Source organism: Erpetoichthys calabaricus, chromosome 1 (assembly GCF_900747795.2).
Source record: "Erpetoichthys calabaricus chromosome 1, fErpCal1.3, whole genome shotgun sequence".
NCBI lineage: Eukaryota > Metazoa > Chordata > Cladistia > Polypteriformes > Polypteridae > Erpetoichthys > Erpetoichthys calabaricus.
The window spans coordinates 20,267,323-20,293,623 of NC_041394.2; the positions used below are offsets into that span (position 1 = coordinate 20,267,323).

The following is a 26,301-nucleotide window of genomic DNA, read 5'->3' on the forward strand; positions in this document are numbered from 1 at the left end:
GCAGGGGGGACCTGGGAAGCGAACCCAGGTCTCCTTACTGAGATGCAGCAGTGCTACCACTGCGCCACCATGCCACCCTCTAATTACAACATTTATAACAAATTTTATTACATTATACCATGGTTAGATTATGGCATATGATAATGTAATAATTATTCTTAAATGCAGATTAGATTATAAATAAATTATACCTGTTTTGTTTACAAAAGGAGAATGTGGTCAAAGTATTGCTCCACAGAGACACAAGCTCAAGAACCGATGTTCAGTTCAATGCCACTAATGCTCCTGCACTTTTCATTAGGCACATTCCTAAATAATTTATTACTTTTATTTTTTTACATGGACATGAATATTGGTGTGTGTCTCAGTCTACCCTTTTCCAGTGTTGCCCGCAACCTGGAACCAGATAAACGAGCAAGAAAGTGAATGAATGGATCGGAGAGTAGAGTAGGCAAGCAACAGAAACAACTGGAAAGCCTGCTGGAACAGCCTGTGTTTTGCTCTGGGCAGCTGATATGTTCAAACATGTACAAGTTTTTTTCTCTTGTCTCTTTTCCTCTTTTCTTTCTGAGGAGCTGTTTTACTTTTTTTAAGGGACAGACCCACTTTGGTGGAAAAGGTAAACGTGCCCAAGAGAACAGTTTACCCACCTCAACGTCTAGAGCAGGGCTATTCAATGAGTGACACAGTCACACACTGACCGGCGTTGGATACACAAGCTTAGAAAACACCAGCCAGACCTCAAATCACAGCACCACCACCACCAGCAGCAGCCCACCTACGCTGTCGCTGGAACAACAAGAAGGGCTACTGGTGGAAAACGAAAAATGACATGAGGTAAGGCTTACGACTTTTAATTGTGACATTTTCAAAGGTACCAACAATTCTCAAAAATGAACATTACTTAACATCGAGACACAGTCCTCCTCCTCCTCCTTCAAGACGCCAAGTTGAATAGCCCTGGCCTAGAGGACGCCGATCACCCTGAGATATATCGCCGGACAGGAAGGACACTTTCTTGAGAAGCAGGCACACCAAAACCAATGCACTTTCCATTTTTAGTTAAAAAAAAAAAAGAAATTTAAAGACCCAATGTGACAGTAAGCTTGACCTGTTTGTGTCTGGGCTCAGTCCAAAGCAGAGACGTGACGCCGTCCAATTCTGACCACTTGGTTAGACTCGGCTTTGAGTCACCTGATTAACCTCAGGAAGTTAATAGCAGCTTTGGGTGCAGGAGTCCCTTCATTTCTGGGAGGAATGGCTTTGTTTAAGACGACTTGCACGCTGATCCCGATTTTACCACCTGCTACGTATGCATTCAAGGAGCAGATTCTAAGAGAAAAAAACAGCAGAATGAGGAAGAGGACGATCTGCACAGCCTGCACACTGATGACTCTTTAGACAAATGAAGCCGTGAGCTGCCTGTTTTGCTGGAAAAAAAAAATCCATTCAAGTCGCACATCCATGAAACCCTCACAGTCCGTCGGGTGAGAAGTTTGCTAGGAAAAGTCTTCGGTGCACAAAACGGTGTTGTGGTGCCCGCAGAGAGGGATTGTGCTGTCTTGACTTTGACCCTCCATGTCCATGTCCAGAAGGGTCTGTGCGGGGCAGCTGTGGTCCTCCGAGGTGCTGCTCAGAGACTCTACGGCCAACGGGCTTTCACATGAGCTGCCCGGGGATGAGCTGTGTGTCCTGGTGAAGGAGACAAACTTCCAGGGGTCGATCTTTGCCCGACTGGAAGACGGCCTCGGACGAGGAGCAAACTCCAGAGTCTTGGGCCTTTCCAGGGCTGCTGGGTCTTTGTCTGCTGCTGGCTTGCGCCGAAGGACCGAGGGGAAAATGCTGCCGGGATCAGGGAGGCGAGGAAACTCATTGCCATCTGCTGGACCTGTAGAAGCAGACAAAGGTTTAAAGGTGAAAGAAAATCCAATGGACTGGCATCCTGCTCGGGGCTTATAATTGCTGTGTGTCAGGTCGGAGTCTATCCTGAATTGGACTAAATGGGTCCAGCAAGGAGAGGATGGATGGATATTCCTCATTCCCACCCAGCATGGTAATCTTGATGGGACACATATTCAACCCGTCAGCATTTTTCTCATTAAACATATTTGCAAAGCAGCTATGCTATTAAATTTAGACCAACCACTAGTACCAACTTAATAAAACAGTACAGCTGAAGAAATTGTAACATTCCAATACATACAAAAGTTATGTGCAATAAAGTAGAACGACACAGGAAAAACGTTTTGAATACACTAACTGAAATTTATTATTTGTTTGCTATGACAGCTTCAAGACGCTTCCTGTATGAAGAAATTGGGATTTTGGCCCCTTCTAAACAGACAGTCATTAAATCTTGAAGATTAGACTTGAAGGACCCACTGGTGAATCTTGGATCTTCTATTCCTTCCACAAATGTTTTATTTGGTTTAAGTCTGCTGTTTGACCGGGACATTCCAACAACTTTGGTTTTTTTCCTCTGGGACATCTCTTTTAGTAGCCTGTTTAGGATCATTGTCCTGCTGGAAGGTCCACTCATGTCTCATCCTCATTGTCTTGATGGATGCCAACAGATTCTCCTCATGAATATTTCCATTCATCTTTTCTTTGATAATTTGGAATCTTCTGGTACTGTAAAAAGAAAACAATCCCATACCTTGACACTTCAAACCTCCGAACTTCACTGCAGATATGACATTTCTAAGGTGATATGCAGAGCCGTGTCTCCTCCAGACATAGTGTGTCACACTGTTTCCGAAGACATTTTTATCTCATCTGACCACACTACATTCTCAAAGTAATCTACAGACTTCTCTAAGTGTTGTGTAGCAAACTTCAAATGCGCTTCAGCAGGCTTTTCCTTGAGTAATGGAGGCTTCTGGGATGACTGTGCATGGAGATCATGGTGGTGGAGAGTGATGGCTATTGTCTTCTCTTTGACGACTATACTTCCTGCTTTTCATGCGCTCCTTAACTTGTGGGCTACTCTTCTGACTAACCTGATGAATACCTGGTCGGAAATCTTGTGAGGAGCTCCTAGGTATGACTGGTTGATGGTGGAGTGATGTTCCTTTGACTTGGGGATAATGGCCCCAGTGGTGCTTATAGGAACATTTAGGAGTTAAGAAATCTGTCGGTTACCAGTGCCATTGCCATGTTGCTCAACAACCTTGTTGAGAAAGTTTCCTTGGGAGAGCTCTTTGACTCGACCCATCATGAGATGTTTCTTGCAGGACGGCTTGGTAACAAATGATTAGTTAACTTGAATTTAGAGGTGAATAGACTTGTTTCCAAAGTGTGGAAGTTCTAACCAACCAACATGCACTAACCCAGCACAGGTAAGAGAACCCGTTAGTGGAATCAGCTGCTTCTACTTAATGCATTCAAAACTTTTTTCCTGTGTAATTCCACTTTCTTGCACATATTGTTTTTATGAATTATGTTACGATTTCTTTGGTTCTTCGATTTTATTGAGTTGATACCAATGCTGCATTGGAAATACGTGTATTGAGAAAAATGTTGCTGTTTTGAATACTTATTTCTACCAGCCGGTGTCAATGGTAGGGGAGGCCAAGCAAGAAGTCAGTATTACAGACAATAGGATTCTATCAACCTACAGGCAACAGCATACAACATGGCAGTTTCAGGCTATAAATGGTTAAATTGACCACTTACGTAAATCCCTTCAATGTCCATCCATCCATCCATCTATCCATCCATCCATTCACTGTATGGTCGTGAGAAGCCTGTCCTAGCAGTATCAGGCCTAAGGCAGAGACCTGCCCTGGATGGGATGCCAGTCCATCAGAAGGCACACTTGCTCACACATTCGCATTCACTCATCAATCGATTTGAACCCAGGTTTCAACAGTTATCAAACGGCAAAATCTAACCACTGTGCCCCATCCCTTACCTAAATTATTGAAGTTCTGATTGCTGCCGTCAGAAGGCGTTCGGTGGTGTGTTGGCGTCTGTACTCTGGGACGGATTGCTCCATCAGAAGGGGTGCGTCGGTGCCCCCGAGAAACAGCCATGGTGGCAGTGACGTGGGTGGGCGTCAGGGACTGATTAGGGTCCCGTTTGAAGCTTTCCGCCTTCAGATCAAGCAAGGGGTTGACTGCAGGGAGACCGGAGAGAGGCTCCTCGGGATCTGACGGCAGCAGGGACTTGGTGGAGTTGCAGTCCGAAATGGAAGACAAGGAGATCAGAGTGACCGAGGAGGATGGCTCAGTTAGGGGAAGGACCGACTCCTCACGCTTGCTGGACACAATCCGACTAGGGGGGCTGCTGTTCTGCCGGAAACGGCCCGGTCTCTGGAACAGACCGTCTTTCTTCCTTTTTTCTTCTTTGGCCTCCAACTCATCCTGGGTCATCTGAACATTAAAGATCAAAGAAATGCAATAAATAGACCGGGTTTTGCCTACAAAAGCTACCAGAATACATTGTAAGCAACAGATAGCATGAATCATTACTTTAAATAGGCCATTGCTAACCTCTTAATGGAGAGCACTATCACATGATGTCTTGTGTTACTCTAGCAAAGACACCTTTAAAGATTAGGAATATTTATTCACTTTCTTAACAGATTCTTTGGAATGACCATCTAAGTGAATCAATTTGATTGAGTCATTTAATTCACCACTAGTACCAGTTCCCACCCCCTGCAGGAAAATTGTAACAATATATTGTTGCTGTACTTGATTTGAACTTAGTTTTGTCAAGTTTGACTTGCTTGTATGGAGAGTAACTAGCTCTTAATAAATTCAATGAAATGTTTAAAAAATATATACATATATATATAGTTGCTGTACTGAATGTTTAATTATCCAAATGTATATATCACATATAAGAAGGTGAAGCATCACGCTTTATGATCTTTCGAGAATCAAGTGTGGTGGACGGCCAGCACCCTCACCCGGCCTGGGGTGCCACCAAAGTGGAAGGAACATTATCTCTGGGCATTATCTCCCTTACACCGCTAGGTGGCAGCCTCCGTGGATTGCTACGGCACCTCAAATTCCCACAGGGCATACTGGGAATTGGAGTCCGGTGGCTCGGCTCTATTGATTGCGTCCCAGGTTTGCCACTAGGGGGTGTTGCAAGGACTCCAGAGCTCCTATGTCATCAGGCTCTATCTTACCCAGAAGTGCTTCCAGACCAGTCTCACAGGACACTAGAAGTATTCTCAGGGATTATATAAAAGGAGTCAGCTCCCCTGCGGTAGGTTGTCACCCTGCCCAACATTGGTTCCTGCCTTGTGCCCTGTGTTGGCTGGGATTGGCTCCAGCAGACCCCCGTGACCCTGTGTTTGGATTCAGCGGGTTGGAAAATGGATGGATGGATGGAGTCAGCTCCCACTGCTCCAGCAGCCAGAGTGAGGAAGTGGAGGGCAAAGCTTGCTGGAGGAAGAGTGGAGGTGGAAGGAGAAACATGAGACAGAGACTGAGAGTGAAGAAAAGAAAATAGAGTGCCTTAATATTGTGCTGCTGCTTTGTACTGTGGCTGAATTATGGGAAATGCTTAAGGAAGAGTTTCTCACAGCTGAATTAAAAGCCTGTGTGTGAAAGAACTTGTGCCAGTGTCTGTCTGTGTTGGATTTAGGGTGCAGGAGCGCCACCATGAGGCCACGCAAGTAAGTTAGGATTCTATGACTTGTTCACAGGTAACGATTCAGCCTGAACTTGAAAGAACAAGACAGAGAGGGGATCACACACCAAACTTGTGAAGATATTGAATTAGTTTAATAATCAAGTCAGAGAGAATCGTTCAACTCGTTCATGGGTTAATGATTCAGTTTGGGAATTGGGTGAACCAGAATCGTGTGACAAGTAATGAATTAGTTTGAGAATCAAGTGTACAAGAATCGTGTAAGTAACAATTCAGCTCAAACACAAAATAATCAGAGTTATACAATCCATTCATGGATAATGATTTAATTTGGGAATTGAGTGTACGAGAATTGTGCCATCTATTTGGGGGTAATGAATTAGTTCAAGAATCAAGTGAATGACAACTGTGTGACTCGTTCACGGGTAATGAACCACTTCAAGAACTGAGTGAATGAAAGTCATGCGCGTAACAATTCAGTTTGAACTGAAAACAATAAGTGAATGCCAGATTCATGTACTGTAACTTATTCTCAGATAATGATTCAGTTCTGTAAATGAGTGAGCGAGGATTGAATAAATGAAAACTGCGCGGCTCACTCACAGGTAATCAGTTTGAGAATGAAGTGAATGAAAATCATGAAACTTGTTCACAGGTAATTAATCAGTTTAAACTCAGGAGAATCAGTGAATAACAGACTCATGTAGCTCATACACAGATAATGATTCAGTCCAAGAACTGAGTGAACAAGAATTGTGCAACTGCTTTATAGGTAATGATTCAGTTTAAACCTGAACAAATCAGTGAACGAGAGAATCGTGCACCTAATTTGCAGGTACGAGAACTGATAAGAGTCAGAATTGTGTATCTTGATGATGGGTAATGAATCAGTATGACAAACAGTGAATCATTCGCAGGTAAAGATTCAGTGACAGAACTGAATAAACAAAACCATGTGACTCGTTTGCAGGTAATGATTTAGTTCAAACTCAAAAGAATACGTGAATGACAGATCCATGTAACGCGTTTGCAGGTAATGGTTTAGTTCCGAAATGGAATGAACAAGAATTGGGAGAAAGAATAAGTGAGCGACAGATTCATGCAACGTGTTTGCAGATGATGATTCAGCTCAGAAATTGAGTGAACAGGAATTGTGTGAATGAGAATTGTATGACGTGTTTGCCGGTAATCAATCAGTTTGAGAATCAAGCGAATGAGAATCCTACGACTCGTTCACACATAATGATTCAGTTTGTACTCAAAAGAAGCCGAGAATGTCAGATTTATGCAGATCATTCACAAACAGCGACTCATTTTGGGATTACATGACGCGTTTACGGGTAATGATCTACTTCAAGAACTGAGGGACTCGTTCACGGGTAATGATTGAGGTTGTACTCAAATGAATTTGTGAGCAGTTATCAGTCAGGTGCAGTCAGTGAGCTGTAAAAGTCTGCTAAGTTGAATATCCATGATTAAAAATTAATATTACCCATAAAACTCCCAGTTATTGTAATGTAGGTAATACAAATATGCTCAGAGAATCATGGAGAGTGCTTTAGAGGAGACTGAACTGGGTCCAGTATGGTGTGGAAGTGCTGGTCCTGCGGGACGTGAATCTGCAAAGCTTTTTTAGAGAGCTTTGAAAAAATGCAAAAATCAGAAAGACGCCTCCCTCTTGCTAGCTTTTTGCATTGTGTATTTTAATTTAGATCTTCGTTAACCCATTTAGCAGAAACCTCGAAAATTCAAAATGAATCCCCCAAGGTCGATTACCTGCTGCCTGCCGATCTGAAGGAGGTCGATGCCAATGGCGACTGACGCCAGCAAGGATGCACAGCCCAGCAGTATGAGGTCGCTCTTCTTGCGCTGGGCACAGCGGCGCACGCAGTCTGTGGGGGTGCCACTGCAAGGGGCTGGCACGGCTCCACCCTCTTCTGGTGCCCCACTACTTTCTACTTCGCTCTGGGAATGCTGTGATGACAGCAAAGGGCTGGCCAGGGGTGAGGAATCTTCCTCTGGAAGCAAACACAAGGTAAGTTTTTAAGTGCTGGAAGTACACAGAACAGGCAGGAAAACATTCACTTTTGTGATCATATAACATCTGTCCTAATGATAACCTTACAAAACAAACAAAAAAAAGTATTATCATATCTGTTTAAACCAACTTATAGTCATGGGGGGCTGGAGCCCATCCCCACAACACTGGAACCGCCAAGCAGGAACCCACCCTGAAGAGTGCCTAGAAAAAAAACAGGGTAATGGGCGGCCACAGCCATTACCTGGCCGGGACACAACTGGATGGAAGGACCAGGGGGAGAGCATGTGTGAGGCACTACCTTCCCTGGGACGCTAGAGGGCAAACCACCTGGGCGGCTGTGGCACACTGGGAGTTGGAGTTTGGGGCAGACTTGTTGGGTTCCACAGGGGCCGCCAGGGGGAGCTGCAGAGCCTCACCTTGAACTTCCATCACATCTGGAAGTGATTTCAGGTAACGCTAAATGAGCTAACCTGGAGCTCTTCCAGGAGCAACATAAAGGGGGCCGCTTCACTCCATTCAAGGAGCCAGAGTTGGGAGGAGGTGGACAAAGCTTGCCAGGAGAAGAGTGGAGGCGGAGAAAGAAGAAGATGAAGAAGAAGATGAAGGAAAGGGTTTTGTGCAGGACTGTGCATTTGCTGCTTGTGTAATGTGCTGTGGGGAGCAAAGAAATAGCGCACCCCACGTGAATAAAAACATGCACTCTGATTGAACCTGGTGTCCACACCATCCATCTTCTTTGTCTGATTATGATGCAAGCTAAAGGACCCATAAGATTTTGACCAAATCCATAAAGGCTTTCAACATTCATTTTCAGTGATCGCTCACTTGCTTATGTCTTGAATTCTTCTCGTCCTATAAATTGGAAACACTACAATAGATTTGCTTCTATTTCATTCTAAAACAGAAGAATTTGATGTTTTTATCTACTTAAAACACGCAGATGACACAAGACATCAAAAACATTTTTTTTGGAAATGTGAAGGAAGGCCATGCTATGTGGGAATTTTATTGAATTGGAATTTGCATAGGGCGGCACGGTTGCGCAGTGGTAGCGCTGCTGCCTCGCAGTTAGGAGACCTGGCTTTGCTTCCCGGGTCCTCCCTGTGTGGAGTTTGCATGTTCTCCCTGTGTCTGCGTGGGTTTTCTACGGGTGCTCCGGTTTCCTCCCGCAGTCCAAAGACATGCAGGTTAGGTGGACTGGCGATTCTAAATTGGCCCTAGTGTGTGCTTGGTGTGTGGGTGTGTTTGTGTGTGTCCTGTAGTGGGTTGGCACCCTGCCCGGGATTGGTTCCTGCCTTACGCCCTGTGTTGGCTGGGATTGGCTCCAGCAGACCCCTGTGACCCTGTGTTCGGATTCAGCGGGTTGGAAAATGGATGAATGGATGAATTTATATACAGTGCATCCAGAAAGTATTCACAGCGCATCACTTTTTCCACATTTTGTTATGTTACAGCCTTATTCCAAAATGGATTAAATTCATTTTTTTCCTCAGAATTCTACACACAACACCCCATAATGACAACGTGAAAAAAGTTTCCTTGAGATTTTTGCAAATTTATTAAAAATAAAAAAATTGAGAAAGCACATGTACATAAGTATTCACAGCCTTTGCTATGAAGCTCGTAATTGAGCTCAGGTGCATCCTGTTTCCCCTGATCATCCTTGAGATGTTTCTGCAGCTTCATTGGAGTCCACCTGTGGTAAATTCAGTTGACTGGACATGATTTGGAAAGGCACACACCTGTCTACATAAGGTCCCACAGTTGACAGTTCATGTCAGAGCACAAACCAAGCATGAAGTCAAAGGAATTGTCTGTAGACCTCCGAGACAGGATTGTCACGAGGTACAAATCTGGGGAAGGTTACAGAAAAATTTCTGCTGCTTTGAAGGTCCCAATGAGCACAGTGGCCTCCATTATCCATAAGTGGAAGAAGTTCGAAACCACCAGGACTCTTCCTAGAGCTGGCTGGCCATCTAAACTGAGTGATCGGGGGAGAAGGGCCTTAGTCAGGGAGGTGACCAAGAAGCCAATGGTCACTCTGTCAGAGCTCCAGAGGTCCTCTGTAGAGAGAGGAGAACCTTCCAGAAGGACAACCATCTCTGCAGCAATCCACATATCAGGCCTGTATGGTAGAGTGGCCAGACAGAAGCCACTCCTTAGTAAAAGGCACATGGCAGCCCGCCTGGAGTTTGTCAAAAGGCACCTGAAGGGCTCTCAGACCATGAGAATGAAAATTCTCTGGTCTGATGAGACAAAGATTGAACTCTTTGGTGTGAATGTCAGGCGTTACATTTGGAGGAAACCTGGCACCATCCCTACAGTGAAGCATAGTAGTGGCAGCATCATGCTGTGGGGATGTTTTTCAGCAGCAGGAACTGGGAGACTAGTCATGATAAAGGGAAAGATGACTGCAGCAATGTACAGAGACATCCTGGATGAAAACCTGCTCCAGAGCACTCTTGACCTCAGACTGGGGCGACGGTTCATCTTTCAGCAGGACAACGACCCTAAGCACACAGCCAAGATATCAAAGGAGTGGCTTCAGGACAACTCTGTGAATGTCCTTGAGTGGCCCAGCCAGAGCCCAGACTTGAATCTGATTGAACATCTCTGGAGAGATCTTAAAATGGCTGTGCACCGACGCTTCCCATCCAACCTGATGGAGCTTGAGAGGTGCTGCAAAGAGGAATGGGCGAAACTGGCCAAGGATAGGTGTGCCAAGCTTGTGGTATCATATTCAACAAGACTTGAGGCTGTAATTGCTGCCAAAGGTGCATCGACAAAGTATTGAGCAAAGGCTGTGAATACTTATGTACATGGGATTTCTAAGTTTTTTTATTTTCAATAAATTTGCAAAAACCTCAAGTAAACTTTTTTCACGTTGTCATTATGGGGTGTTGTGTGCAGAATTCTGTGGAAAAAAATGAATTTAATCCATTTTGGAATAAGGCTGTAACATAACAAAATGTGGAAAAAGTGATGCACTGTGAATACTTTCTGTATGCACTGTGTATATATATATATATATATATATATATATATATATATATATATATATATATATATATATATATATATGGTTGAAATAGTTTACTGTCAAATAAATGCAAAGGGTACGCGACACGTGTTTCGCCCTCATTCTGGGCTCATCAGGTGTACACACTCCACTGCACTCCCTTACGGGAATCGAATCTCGGACGTCAGCGCTAGAGGCTAAGCCCCTAAAATTGCGCCACGGCGTGTGGTTCGTTTATTTGACAGCATGTAGATCGGGGTAATTACATCCACGGCATTCGTAGTCTGTGTCACAATCTGATTGTATGGGTGGTTACCTACCAGGTAACGCTTGCGCTGACGTCCGAGGTTCGATTCCCGAGAGGGAGTGCAGTGGAGTGTGTACGCCTGATGAGCCCAGAATGAGGGCGAAACACGTGTCGTGTACTCTTTGCATTTATTTGACAGTAAACTATTTCAACCATTCTATGATCTGCTCCTCACAAACTGATTAGCAGATTGCTGGCCAACCACAAGCGTTACCTGGTAGGTAACCACCCATACAATCAGATTGTGACACAGACTACGAATGCCGTGAATATATATATATATATATATATATATATATATATATATATATATATATATATATATATATATAATATATATACACACAGTGGGTATATATTTTTTTTTGCTTTACAGCCTTAAATGAAAACACACAAACTAATATTTTTCCCAGCTGTGAAAGATATCACAGCTACAGTTCAGAACAATTTTAAAAAATTAAAAACAAGAAATCCTGAGATTAATAAAGGACTCCCCCACCCCAAATTCAATCAGGTGTCAGTGCCCCCCCATTTCCATTGCGGTTACTGGCTTCCTTCCACCTGTGATCAGGTGTAATCAGTGTGATTAGTGAAGCTGTTCCTGGCTCATTCATTCCCTTGCTTGGTAGTGCAACTGACAGCAAACATCTGAGTATGGGTGGCAGGCCACTTTCAAAAGATCTCAGGGATAGAGTTGTGGACAGACATAAGGCAGGAGATGGAGACAAAAAAATCTCAAAGGCTTTATCAATCCCAAGGAGCTCAGTAAAGTCCATCATAAAGAAGTGGCGAGTGTTTGGTACTACTGGAACCATCCCTGGATCCGGCCATCCCTTCAAGCTAAATGGAAGAACAAGAAGGAAACTGGTAAGAGGGGCTACCAAGAGGCCAATGGCCACTTTGAAGGAGTTACAGGATTGAGTGGTCATTATGTGCAGGTGACAGCAATTTCACAAGTGCACCACAATTTTGGCTTGTTCAGGAGGGTCATAAGGAAAAAGCCACTTCTCAAGAAAGGCCACATTCAGGCTCGTTTGAGCTTTCCCAGAATGCACCTTGAAGATTCTGATGGCAAGTGGAAAAAGGTCTTATGGTCAAATGAGACCAAATTCAAACTATTTGACCTCAATACCAAACGGTACACCAATGCAGAGCTCACCATCCACAACACACCATACCTACAGTAAAGCATGGAGGTGGCAGCATCCTGATGTGGGGGGCTTGGGGCTCTCGTTAGGGTAGAAGGAAAAATGGATGGGGCAAAATACCATCAAATTGCTGAGGAAAACCTGCTATCCTCTTCCAGAGAGTTGAAGATGAGCAGAATGTTTACCTTTCAACACAACAACAACGCGAAGCACACAGCAAAACTGACCACCAGTAGCTGAAGGAGAAAAAAGTGAATGTCCTGGTGTGGCCAGTCAGAGCCCAGACATAAATCATTGGAAAGATTTGAAGATAGCAGTCCACCAACGCTCACCATCCAATTTGACCGAACTTGAACAGTTCTGTAAAGAAGAGTGGGCGCTCAATCTAGATGTGCAAAGCTGCTAGAGAAGAATTCCAACAGACTCAAGGCTGTCATTAAAGCAAAAGGGGGGTCAACAAAATATTGACATTGGAGGGTGATCTCTTATTCATCTTAGATTTTTTATCATTTTTCTGAACTGTAGCTGTGATATCTTTCACTTGGATGTTTTAGGTTGCATTGAGTAAGTAAAGCTGGGAAGAAAATTTTTTTGTGTGTGTTTTCATTTAAGGCTGTAAAGCAAAAAAAAATGGGAATATTTCAAAGGGGGGGATTCTTTTCTAAACCCACTGTATATCCAGTGGATTACCTGTCGTAATACATGAAAATGTCCACAAAATGGAGGTGATGCTTAGCCACTGAATACTAGCTGTGGATCTCGTTCTGTTTCATTATTTAAAAAATTAAGCAATCCATTTTGATGCGTTTACTTTTTTAATACTCCTTAAAATGTGCATATGATGCATCAAAAAGAAAAGAAAAAAAGAAAAAAAATGAAATAGGGAAGGCCGCTTGGGAATGTTGTGCTCTCCGGAGTCAGTCAGTCAGTCATTTACTAACTCACTTAGTCCTGAACAGGGTTGCTGGGGGTCTGCTGGAGCCTATCACAGCCAACACAGGGCACAAAGCTAAGATCAACCCCTGGACAGGGTGCCAGTCCATCACAGGGCACACACCCCCCCGCACACCAAGCACACACAAGGCCCAGTGTAGGACTGCCAATTCACCTAACCTGCATGTCTTTGGATTGTGAGAGGAAACCCATGTAGACAATGCAATACAATACAATTTATTTCTTGTATAGCCCACAATGCCACAATGGGTTTTAACAGGCCCTACCTTTTGATAGCCCCCCATCCTTAACTCTCTAAGAAGACAAGGAAAAACTCCCAAAAAAACCCTTTTAGGGAAAAAAATGGAAGAGACAAGACAAGGGAAGAACATGCAGACTCCACGCAGGGAGGACCTGGGACATGAACGCTGATCTCCTTATGGCGTGGCAGCAGCGATACCACTGATCCACCATGCCGCCCATTCTCCAAAGTCTTCATTGAAATCAGAGTGAATTGGAAGTGCTTCCTGCCAGATTGGAGTGGCGGCAGGTGTATTCTAGGGATTAGCAAAGTTTCCGCTTTATTACACATGGAATAAGGAATGGCGGAAACCAAATCCTTTTGTCAGTTTCAGTAGTGAGTTATATTAATGAAAAAACAGTGGCGGGATGATCATAGGGAAAATGCAAAATGGCACCACCAGTAGAAAGAATGGAAGTACCACTTGGCACAACCACAAAATGGGTACATTTCTATACACACCGTGGGGAGGGGGGGGGGGGGCTTCTTGCCCACTGGCCACTTTTTAAAACAGTCCAGTCACAGATACATTATGCCTCATCTCCCTGCTGTGCCCAACATGAAACAAGTTAGCCGTACAAGCGGAGAAAGAAGGACCAGAAGAATGAAACAAGCAAAGCTGAAGCCTGAAATTCTGTAGAGTGAAGTTAACATTGAAAAACAAGCAACGAGAAAAATGAACAAGAAGGCTGTGGGATGTGGCGGAATTCCGGCGGAACTGTTTAAAAATCTGCCAGAAGATTTGGAGAACTCAACAATGGCCATTAGATTAGGAAAGATCAGTTTATATCCTGATCCTTAAGAACATGAAATGGAAAAAGAAAGTTGAAATAGCTGAACAATTTCACCTGCTAGCAAAGGTAAAAATTAAAGATCCGGCAGGCAAGAAACCAGCAATACTGTATATGGACCGAGAAATGCCAGATGTACAAGCAAGAATGGCGTTTGGGGGTGGAAAGTGGGGCGACCACCCAAGGCCCCGCGTCTAAGGGGGCCCCAGTCTGTGTGTCCTGTTTGAGCCGATTTGTCAAGTTATACTCTCCAGTATATATATATTTGAGATACTTCTAAGAGGAACCCTCTTCCAGGTCAAATTCCACGCATGTACGTCTTTGAATACACTCCATAGTTCACCTTCATTGCCCGAAAAGGGTCGCCAGTATATTCCCTTCCTAAAAATAGGTATAGCCCATTAGTCGCTAGGTTCCTGCATATCGAGACTCAGAGTATTTGGGTGCTTTTCTAGAACAGGCCCTGCTAATTTCTGCATGACACCGCATCTCATTTCACACTGTTGTGGTATTGTCATGAATTATGAACTGCACTTTTCTAATAGATTATATCATTACATTTTGATAAAGTCCATGTGTTATCTTGCAAAAAGTTAGCTGAATACTGTAATGAGAAAATCCAGTGTATGTTAACATTATTTTTATTAAATTCACACGCAAGTTTATACAGTCCACACAAACCGGTAACAGCGTTTGACGTAACCGGCCCCGCGTGGGGTTGGACAGCCCTAGGCCCCTCACGCACACACCTAAGGCCACCTCTGTGTACAAGATGGATTTAGAGTAGACAGAAGCACCAGAGATGGAACTGCTGACTAATGCTTGATGTGGGAGAAACCAAGGGAATTCCAGAAAGGAAAAACAAAACGTCTCTTTATGTCTTATTGACTACTCTGAAGCCGTTGACCACCAAGCTGGATTAAGGAACGACAGGTCCGCCACTCATCACGTTTTTGCATTAAGGACAATATAAGAGTCACCCTGGTTTTCCTTCAGAAAAGCTACAGTCCATCATCGTGAAAGAATCTGGTGAAATTTGGGGAATTCGCCATATGGGTCCACTTTGAAGTAGCGAGACACAAAAGACGGTCCAGATGGTGGTGGTGAAGGAGCATCTAACCAAATTGGTGGAGATGTTTGCTTTGACCAACTCAGTAATGGAACGGTTGTGAGAACCATAAACATGTGGAATAAGTGACCATGTAGTGTGGTGGACAGTAGGACTTTAGGGACCTTCAAAACTTCACTTGATGGTATTTTAGAAGAATTAAGTGGATAGGACTGGCAAGCTTTGTTGGGCTGAATGGCCTGTTCTCGTCCAGATTGTTCTAATGTTCTTGTGCGTCATCCTTAGTAACAAACTCTTCACCCAATGGGGAAAGCCAAGTTCACTAGATCAGAGATGGAGATGGACTTTATGGCAGATTGGTGAGTGGTCCATCAAAAGACTACACCTATCACCCTCAGTCTGCTTTCACCAAGTGAGCAAACAGAACCCTGAAAACTATGATTTGTTGGGGACACGCCATCGGGACTGGGTCCAGAAACGTCTGGAGCTAAGGATGGCACTCAATTCAGCATGGCATGAGAGCACCAGTGAGACGTCAACTCTGTTATCTCTTGTGACTGTATCACATATCTATGATCTGCTTCTTGCACCTGAGAGGACATGGTAGATGTTTGCCGACTGGCCAACAACCAAATATCCATCCACAAGCATTTCCTGGTAGGTAACCCTCCAAATAATCAGATTGCGATTCAGATCTACGAATATTACGTTGTAAATTGCCTGTTACTCATTCTGAATTTCTGTGAAGTACTTTGAGCATGAGAAAGGTGCTATATAAATAAAATGTTTGTCACGCATGTGTGTCTGTGGACCACCGTACGGGCTCATCACATGTATGTAATACCACTTCAGGTCGAGAGGGGGCGCTGGCACTAACATTTTCCTGTCTTGTTCCCCACTGCAGCACCGCAAAGATGCCTAGTGAGGGCAACTGACTCCGCCCCTTCAGGTCCTCAGAGCTATAAATCCCGCTGCTGACAGGCGGAGGTGTTCAGTCTCGCACAGAACCCAACACAGACCAGAGGTCCTTCCTGAGATCGTTGTTATTACACAGCCTGCCAGTAATCCTTTGTAGAAACCTGCTGTTGGTTTTTGCTGGAATTAAATGGGGACAACCACTTTGGCGCCCCAGCAGTTTCCAATGGCAACTTGCACTTCCTTCACTCAACCACTTGTATTCTTCTTCTTCTTCTTTTGGCTGCTCCTGTTAGGGGTCGCCACAGCGGATCATCTTCTTCCATATCTTCCTGTCCTCCCCATCTTGTTCTGTTACACCCATCACCTTCATGTCCTCTCTCACCACATCCATAAACCTTCTCTTAGACCTTCCTCTTTTCCTCTTCCTTGGCAGCTCTATCCTTAGCATCCTTCTCCCAATATACTCAGCATCTCTCCTCTGCACATTTCCAAACCAACACAATCTCGCCTCTCTGACTTTGTTTCTCAACCGTCCAACTTGAGCTGACCCTCTAATGTCCTCATTTCTAATCCTGTCCATCCTCATCACACCCAATGCCAATCTTAGCATCTTTAATTCTGCCGCCTCCAGCTCTGTCTCCTGCTTTCTGGTCAGTGCCACCGTCTCCAGCCCATATAACATAACTGGTCTCACTACCATCCTGTAGACCTTCCCTTTCACTCTTGCTGATACCCGTCTGTCACAAATCACTCCTGACACTCTTCTCCACCCAGTCCACCCTGCCTGCACTCTCTTCTTCACCTTTTTTCCACAATCCCCATTACTCTGTACTGTCGATCCCAAGTATTTAAACTCATCCACCTTCACCAACTCTACTCCCTCATCCTCACCATTCCACTGACCTCCCTCTCTTTCACACACATGTATTCTGCTTTGTGCCTACTGACCTTCATTCCTCTCCTCTCTAGAGCATATCTCCACCTCTCCAGGGTCTCCTCACCCTGCTCTCTAATATCGCTACAGATCACAATGTCATTAGCAAACATCATAGTCCATGGGGACTCCTGTCTAATCTCGTCCGTCAACCTGTCCATCACCATTACAAATAAGAAAGGGCTCAGAGCCGATCCCTCAACCACATGTATTATTATTAATTATTATTATTCCAAAGCTCCCATAGTCCTAATATTCCCCATGTGGGTTTCTTTTTTTTCTTTGACACATGGAATAAGTGACCAAGGAGTGTGGTAGACAGAAAGACTTTAGGGACTTTCAAAACTCGACTTGATGTTATTTTAGAAGAAGTAAGTGGACAGGACTGGCAAGCTTTATTTGGCTTAATGGCCTGTTCTTGTCTAGATTGCTCTAATGGATTTGTGCCCACTCTGCCCATTCAGTAGCTGGACATCCTATGTTCCATAACAAACATCAGCCTTACCAGTTCCACGGGACACAGTACTTACCCATCTCATTAAGGCTGCAGAACCCCCCGGTCATGGGGGTGTGTTTGGGGGACTTGCCCAGGTTGGGGGCACTGCATGAATACTGCTTACAGCCTTCTCCCAGTGACTTTAACCTGTGCACAAATAGAGAGCGTGAGTGTGACACCCTACAGGTGAAAATTAACAACACAAGTGAACTGGACTTCCACCTGGACGTGTGTATGCCTACCCTACCTGTCTTCCCCTCCAAGGCGTTCCTTCGGTTGGGTGGAGCTGGGCCCCCAAGTGCGACCCTTCTTTTTGTTAGCCGCCAGGTCATCCTTCTTGCACACTGCACTGCGACCCCAAGTCTTGCTGCCATCACTAGGAGTCACTGTCAGTTACAAAAAAAAAGAAAAAGAAAGAATTAAATGAATTGGTATTCTATATGAGAGCAGCTGTCTTTTTTATTCGATCCAGAAGGTGGACCTTTAACTTATCAGGGTCCCAAAATGCTTATCTATGGGTGCGGTGGCATCACCTAGGAATTTACAGAAATGTCAGAAATCAAACAGCAAATGTAAGTGGCAAAATGGCTCCTAGCCCTTTAGAACAACCGCAGAATCCTGGGTTCAGACCACAGCCCATGGTATAGGTTGGTCTCCTATTTGCCCCCAGGATCCCAACCTTAAGCCAGTCAAATGTGCCATGCCATATGTTGGTGTCCCATCCAGGGAGGGTTCTTGCCATGCAAATGTGGGCTTCAAACAGTCAGTGTTTACAGTGACTGATACATTTACTATTTATCCAGACGACAAGGACATACAGGACACCTGATGTGGGGAGATGCCACTTTAGGCTGGGGGGGGGGGGGGCATCCCATTAAAAGACACCATTAAAAGGGAGTAATGCATGTAACAAGACCTTAATAAGCACTTTGCTTGACCTTATCAACACTTAGAATTCATCCATGACACTTTCAAATCTGACAAATGTAACGGGCATCGATGAGCCAGTTACTTGTGTTCAACATAAAGGGTATCAATGTGCCAGTTACTTATGTTCAACGTAAAGGGCATTGATGAGCCAGTTACTCGTGTTCAACATAAAGGGCATCAGTGGGCCAGTTACTCGTGTTCAACGTAAAGGGCATCCGTGGGCCAGTTACTCGTGTTCAACCTAAAGGGCATCGATGAACCAGTTACTCGTGTCCAGTTACTCGTGATCAACATAAAGGGCATCGATGGGCCAGTTACTCGTGTCCAGTTACTCGTGATCAACATAAAAGGGCATCGATGGGCCAGTTACTCATGTTCAACATAAAGGGCATCAGTGGGCCACTTACTCGTGGTCAACATAAAGGGCATCAGTGAGCCAGTTACTCGTGTTCAACGTAAAGGGCATTGATGGGCCAGTTACTCGTGTTCAACGTAAAGGGCATCAGTGGGCCAGTTACTCGTGTTCAACGTAAAGGGAATCGATGAACCAGTTACTCGTGTCCAGTTACTTGTGTTCAATGTAAAGGGCATCGATGAGCCAGTTACTCATGTTCAATGTAAAGGGCATCAATGGGCCAGTTACTCGTGTTCAACGTAAAGGGCATTGATGAGCCAGTTACTTGTGTTCAACATAAAGGGTATCAATGTGCCAGTTACTTATGTTCAACGTAAAGGGCATTGATGAGCCAGTTACTCGTGTTCAACATAAAGGGCATCAGTGGGCCACTTACTCGTGGTCAACATAAAGGGCATCAGTGAGCCAGTTACTCGTGTTCAACGTAAAGGGCATTGATGGGCCAGTTACTCGTGTTCAACGTAAAGGGCATCAGTGGGCCAGTTACTCGTGTTCAACGTAAAGGGAATCGATGAACCAGTTACTTGTGTCCAGTTACTTGTGTTCAATGTAAAGGGCATCGATGAGCCAGTTACTCATGTTCAATGTAAAGGGCATCAATGGGCCAGTTACTCGTGTTCAACGTAAAGGGCATTGATGAGCCAGTTAATTGTGTTCAACATAAAGGGTATCAATGTGCCAGTTACTTATGTTCAACGTAAAGGGCATTGATGAGCCAGTTACTCGTGTTCAACATAAAGGGCATCAGTGGGCCAGTTACTCGTGTTCAACGTAAAGGGCATCAGTGGGCCAGTTACTCGTGTTCAACCTAAAGGGCATCGATGAACCAGTTACTCGTGTCCAGTTACTCGTGATCAACATAAAGGGCATCGATGGGCCAGTTACTCGTGTCCAGTTACTCGTGATCAACATAAAAGGGCATCGATGGGCCAGTTACTCATGTTCAACATAAAGGGCATCAGTGGGCCAGTTACTCGTGTTCAACGTAAAGGGCATTGATGGGCCAGTTACTCGTGTTCAACGTAAAGGGCATCAGTGGGCCAGTTACTCGTGTTCAACGTAAAGGGAATCGATGAACCAGTTACTCGTGTCCAGTTACTTGTGTTCAATGTAAAGGGCATCGATGAGCCAGTTACTCGTGTTCAACGTAAAGGGCATCAATGGGCCAGTTACTCGTGTCCAGTTACTTGTGTTCAATGTAAAGGGCATCGATGAGCCAGTTACTCGTGTCCAGTTACTTGTGTTCAATGTAAAGGGCATCAATGGGCCAGTTACTCGTGTCCAGTTACTTGTGTTCAATGTAAAGGGCATCAATGGGCCAGTTACTCGTGTTCAACGTAAAGGGCATTGATGAGCCAGTTACTCGTGTTCAACGTAAAGGGCATCGATGAGCCAGTTACTCGTGTTCAGCATAAAGGGCATCAGTGGGCCAGTTACTTGTGTTCAACGTAAAGGGCATCGATGAACCAGTTACTTGTGTCCAGTTACTTGTGTTCAATGTAAAGGGCATCGATGAGCCAGTTACTCGTGTTCAGCATAAAGGGCATCAATGAGCCAGTTACTCGTGTTCAGCATAAAGGGCATCGATGAGTCAGTTACTTGTGTTCAACGTACAGGGCATCGATGAGCCAGTTACTCGTGTTCACCTTAAAGGGCATCGATGAGCCAGTTACTTGTGTTTAACGTAAAGGGCATGGATGAGCCAGTTACTTGTGTTTAACGTAAAGGGCATCGACGAGCCAGTTACTTGTGTTCAGCATCAATGAGCCAATTACTCGTGTTCAACATAAAGGGCATCGATGAGCCAGTTACTTGTGTTCAACGTATAGGGCATCGATGAGCCAGTTACTTGTGTTTAACGTAAAGGGCATCGATGAGCCAGTTACTCGTGTTCAGCAAGACTTGAACAAAGCCTGTGTTTGTGCCGCAGAGTAATAAGTGACTGACAGACTCACTGAAGGCAGCCCCCATTCTGAGTCGTTACCAGAAGTAAATTAAAATAAGGTCTCGCTGAGCTCATCGTTTTTGACAGGCAGATATATATGTCGGCCGTGCTCCATGAAATCTCGGAGTGGGTGCTGCACACCTGACCCTACCCCCTCTCACCCACCCTCCCCAAATTTCCAGCCACTCACAGCGGATCGCTCGGAGGCGGGGGATCACCGGACTCCCTGGTGGGCTGGTGCGATCCATTCCCTGTGCCTTCCACTTGTCGACACTGGGGGAGGCTTGCACTGTGATCTTGTGCTCGAAACCTGCTGGGAAACACATAAGTCAGAGCTGTGGAACAACTGAAGGCTTCGTCACAGTTTGAGGATCACAAGCAGGAGGGGCCGGTCAAAGTCTTCTTTATGGAGGATCAGAGAACAGGAGGGGATCAACCCGAGTCCCTGTTAATTACAAGTTAAAGATCGAGGTTGGTCTCTAAATGGGAGGTTCAGACAGTCTTGTGTGGAACAAGTGACCAACACAAAATATCACAAAAAGAATGAGAGAATAAAGCGTGAGATGAAATAACAAACCACACTCACCTGTTAGCCTTTCAGGTGCTCCCACTGCTACGTACAGTAACTCTGACTGCTAATTTAAAATGGAAAGCCAAAAGGACAACCAGCTCCTTATACTCAAGGCAATCCTGGAGAGGCCTCACCTGTCTTTACTTGTGTTTTCTGCTCCAACATCTGTTCCACGTTTCATGCTTCCGTCATTTTATGCCAGCCCATTTCTCCATTCTAACAGATGGCTCATTTCTTGTTTCCGCCCCTTAGCCAACTGGCACTACAAAAGTGTCGCCTGGCAATACTGAAGGTAGAGCTGCCAGCTGAGTCTGCTTCAATCTGATCTGCAGTTGCCTAGTGGTCTCCATGCCTTATTACTTAGCTGGATTCTGTTCCATATTTCAAACGTTTGGTCCTTGACATGTGAAGAGACTCACTCAGCATCACCCAGTGAGTCAATGGTGGAGATTAAACTGGTATTTATTATTATTTATTATTTATAGTGCAATGGGGACGACACTGTATGTGTGAAAGCTGTCATTGAGGCTCTACTCAGTAAAAAAGAGGAACATGGCAACCATTTGGCTTTTAAACTTCATTGATCTTTATTATGTAGCACCCTTCTCAGTAAAAACCACCCAAGTGACTCACAGGTACAGTACAAGTCCATTATTCGGTACATATTGTAATCCTTCCATCACTTGGTGCTTGCTACAATATGCTAGAATATAATTTCAGATGAAAGTAATTGTTAGGGTGTTCCCATTTTTATTTTAGATGGCTCGACCCTCAGGTGGCATGGCAGTGCAGTGGTGGCGCTGATGCCTCGCAGTAAGGAGACCAGGGTTCATGTCCAAGGTCCTCACTGCATGGGGTTTTTGCATGTTCTTCCTGTGTCTGTGTGGGTTTCCTCCTGGTGCTTCAGTTTCCTCCCATAGTCCAAAGACGTACAGGTTGGGTGACTTGATGATCCTAAACTGGCCCTAGTGCATGGTTCATCTGTGTGTTCACTCCCCAATGGACTGGCGTCTTGTGCAGGGTTTGTTCCTGCCTTGTGCCCAGTGCTAGCTAGGATAGGCTTAAGCAGACCTCCACAACCCTGTTCAGGACTAAGCAGGTTAGACAATGCTGGCTGGGCCCTCAAAATGAAATGCTTCTGCCTTCCATGTTCTTAACTTAGTGACGGTCAATGGCAGGGAATTGGCATGCAGTTTGTTACCTTGATTGGCATGATGAAACAGCCACATTCTGGTTGCATGGACTATGTCTAAAATTCGTGTCACATTAATTGACTTTTCCTGTGATTTTCAGCCATAGTCTTCTTTTACATAATGTGGTGAATTACACTTGAGGGCCATTCACATAATGTGACATACCCAGTGACTCGCAACTCGTTCTGACAAAATCAGACCACCCTTTTGTAGTGGAGGCTCTGAGTGCATAAGAGTTGACAACTAATAAATGCTCATCCATGTATTCATCTAGAGGTACAATATATAGAGTACAGCAATAAGGAATAAGGAACGTGGGTGTTTTGCACCCCTCAAACAGAAAGAATCTCGTCTGTCTGATGTCTCATGTTTTACATACCATGACAGAATGAACAAAGACAATGAAGGGTCGAGATTGCAGCTGAACTCACCATACAGTTTAAACCCTTCATACACCACTAGCTCTATCCAGGCCGCACACCATTGGCTGTCAGAAAAAGAGGTGAGCACAGCTGTGTTGGAAAGTCTGTACGCAGTCACTAAATTGATCCAATGATTTTTGTTTGTGAACTGCCTATCTGTAGGTGATGGGATCAGTCTACATAACGCAGGCCTATCTAAACATTATTCTCAATTCAGTAATCCCTCGCTTTATCGCACTTCGCCTTTCGCGGCTTCACTCTATCGCGGATTTTATATGTAAGCATATTTAAATATATATCCCGGATTTTTTGCTGGTTCGCGGATTTCTGCGGACAATGGGTCTTTTAATTTCTGGTACATGCTTCCTCAGTTGGTTTGCCCAGTTGATTTCATACAAGGGACGCTATTGGCAGATGGCTGAGAAGCTACCCAACTTACTTTTCTCTCTCTCTTACGCTGACTTTCTCTGATCCTGACGTAGGGGGATTGAGCAGGGGGGCTGTTCGCACACCTAGACGATACGGACACTCGTCTAAAAATGCTGAAAGATTATCTTCACGTTGCTACCTTCTGTGCAGCTGCTTAGTGAAGTGACATGCTGCACGGTGCTTCGCATACTTAAAAGCTCGAAGGGCACGTATTGATTTTTGATTGTTTGTTTTTCTCTCTCTCTCTCTCTCTCTGCTCCTGACGGAGGGGGTGTGAGCTGCCGCCTTCAACAGCTTTGTGCCGCGGTGCTTCGCATACTTAAAAGCCAAACAGCCCTATTGATTTGTTTGCTTTCCTCTGTCTTTCTGACAGTCTGTGCTCCTGAGGCGCACTCCTTTGAAGAGGAAGATATGTTTGCATTCTTTTAATTGTGAGACAGAACTGTCATCTCTGTCTTGTCATGGAGCACAGTTTAAACTTTTGAAAAAGAGACAAATGTTTGTTTGCAGTGTTTGAATAACGTTCCTGTCTCTCTACAACCTCCTGTGTTTCTGCGCAAATCTGTGACCCAAGCATGACAATATAAAAATAACCATATAAACATATGGTTTCTACTTCGCGGATTTTCATATTTCGCGGGTGGCTCTGGAACGCAACCCCCGCGATGGAGGAGGGATTACTGTAGTTAATTTTATTATGTATTGAGTCATGCGCGTGTGCATGTGAGACACCTTAAGGGTTTTCGTGATGGTAGTTACTCGCCGGAATAGGGGTTGGCACTTTGTTGTAATGCCTTTTCTTCTCCTCCCTCTGCAGAATGGAAGATTCAGTCAATCCATTACAAACGTCACTTCCATTGTCCATACGCCTGGATGGATTTCAAGTTGCATGACCACTTAACCAGGAAACCAGCCATGTTGTTTCAGTTCACTACATGAACTTGTGTCTGAGAAGACAACTCCGCAATTTGCTGCGTGCTTTTTCATATTTTCTTTATTCAGTTATATGAGGTCATCAAGTTGGTGCCCCAGCTCTTTATCTATGTCTGTCTCATCTTTTGCAGTGACGTAGTTGGCAGGATTTTTCTGGGAAAATGATGGAAGAGCAGGATCTGAACCCCATCATTGCGACTATGGCTACTGAACTCAAGTCCGTAAGAGTCCAGGTACTGGAGCAATGGACTCAGCTCACATAGGAGGTCTTTGCATGTGTCAGTATCCCAAAGGAAGTTTTAACAGACAAAGGAACACCCTTGACCTTGGAGACGTTTAAGGATGTTGCCAAATTACTGAGAATTAACCAATAAAAATCCTCTGCATAAAATGCTTAAACTGATGGTTTAATCGAGAGATTCAACCAGATTCTCAAACAAATAATGCGTAAGGTGGTCAGCAAGAATGGAAGGAACTGAGACCAGTTGCTCCCCCCTCGTATCCATATTACTAACCGAGAATGGTAAACTGGTATGCCCGTGGATGCAGGAGACATAGTGCGCAGGCGCCACACAAAGCCCCCTCCTCAAGTGAGTGAAACAGGACAGACTCTGACACGCAGGCACCACACAAACCCCCCCACAGACTACGGCGTCCATAGAGACTACGAACGACATAACCACACAAACAACAGGAGTCAGCGCTGACACGCAGGCGCCACACAAACCCCCCCCACAGACTACGGAGTGAAACGGGAGAGACTACGAACCGTCTCACATGCCGCAAGCAGGATAAAGCGAGGTCAGGAATAAAAGACAGAGTAGGAAACAAAGTAAAACGTCCTAAAGAGGTTAAAGAACGGGGCCAAACAAATGGAGAGCAGGTTACAGATGATGAAAACTGGAATGCAACAGCTTCAAAAAAACCTAGGCACGAAGCACATGCACAGCGAGATACAGAATATAAAGGCAGAAAAAACGACAGCTAAACGTCCACACCACACAGCGGAGGCAGACCCGGAAGGTGCGGGCGCCTACATCGTATGTCGGAAGGCGCGGGAAAATACGAAAGGCAAAGGCGCCTACACAGCATGGTAAAAACCGACATAATACGGAAGGCGCAGGCGTTGCCGCCATATAGTGAGTGGCACTACTGCGTAGTGAAGGCACAGGAGTGAAGTTAGGAATAATGTGCCGCTTGGGATCGTACAAAACGCCGAACGCGACCCACCGTCTGAAACCGCGAAGGCAAAGCAGGCACAGGTACAAACCGAACGAGCTCGACTGACGGATATACGCCTACAATGCGCGTCTCAAACCACGGAAGCAGGGCAAGCACGGGTTCAAAACAACGCAAGCTCCTACAACGCGCGTCTGAAACTACGGCTGCCCAGCGGGCGCGGGTTCAAAACGCCGGGGGTAGGCGAGCGAAGCGAGCAGGGGGCGGAGCCCCCTTGTTATTCACCTAACAGGAAGACCCTCAAGCCTCCACGGGGTTCTCTTTTTTTGAACTACTACTACTACTAAGAATGTTGGGAGGAAGAGGCACTGCCTTCCACAATTACATTAGAGAATAATGCACAATTACACAATAGATTTGCTAAGATTTGGTCAGTTCTTAAAGAAAATATGGAGCAGATGCAATCAGTGCAGGCTTGCTGTTATGATCAAGATATGAGACTCTGTGAGTTCCATCCTGGAGACTGTGTCATGGTTCTCATTTCCACTTCCCATTCTAAAATTTTAGCCCATTGGCAAAGAACATATGAAATTAGCGACAGAAAACTATTTGGTTAAACAACCGAATCAACGTCCAGCTGAGTGGGTATATCACATCCATCTGCTGAAACCATGGAAGGACTGGGATCCCGATCCCTACTCTGGTCTTTTCTTAAGGAAC

General features: G+C 44.9%; 1 protein-coding gene across 1 annotated transcript in view; it reads right to left on the minus strand.

The window, feature by feature from the left end:
- Nucleotides 1-325: 325 nt before the first annotated feature.
- map3k10 (mitogen-activated protein kinase kinase kinase 10) overlaps nt 326-26,301 on the minus strand; it is a 123,049-nt gene continuing 97,073 nt past the window's right edge. Inside the window, exons 6-11 of the mRNA XM_028796156.2 lie at nt 21,045-21,164; nt 17,812-17,950; nt 17,599-17,711; nt 7,384-7,625; nt 3,914-4,373; nt 326-1,888 (exon numbers count right to left, since the gene is read on the minus strand). Coding sequence (XP_028651989.2) covers nt 1,500-1,888; nt 3,914-4,373; nt 7,384-7,625; nt 17,599-17,711; nt 17,812-17,950; nt 21,045-21,164 — 1,463 coding nt within the window. The 3' untranslated portion in view covers nt 326-1,499. The remainder of the gene's footprint in view (nt 1,889-3,913; nt 4,374-7,383; nt 7,626-17,598; nt 17,712-17,811; nt 17,951-21,044; nt 21,165-26,301) is intronic.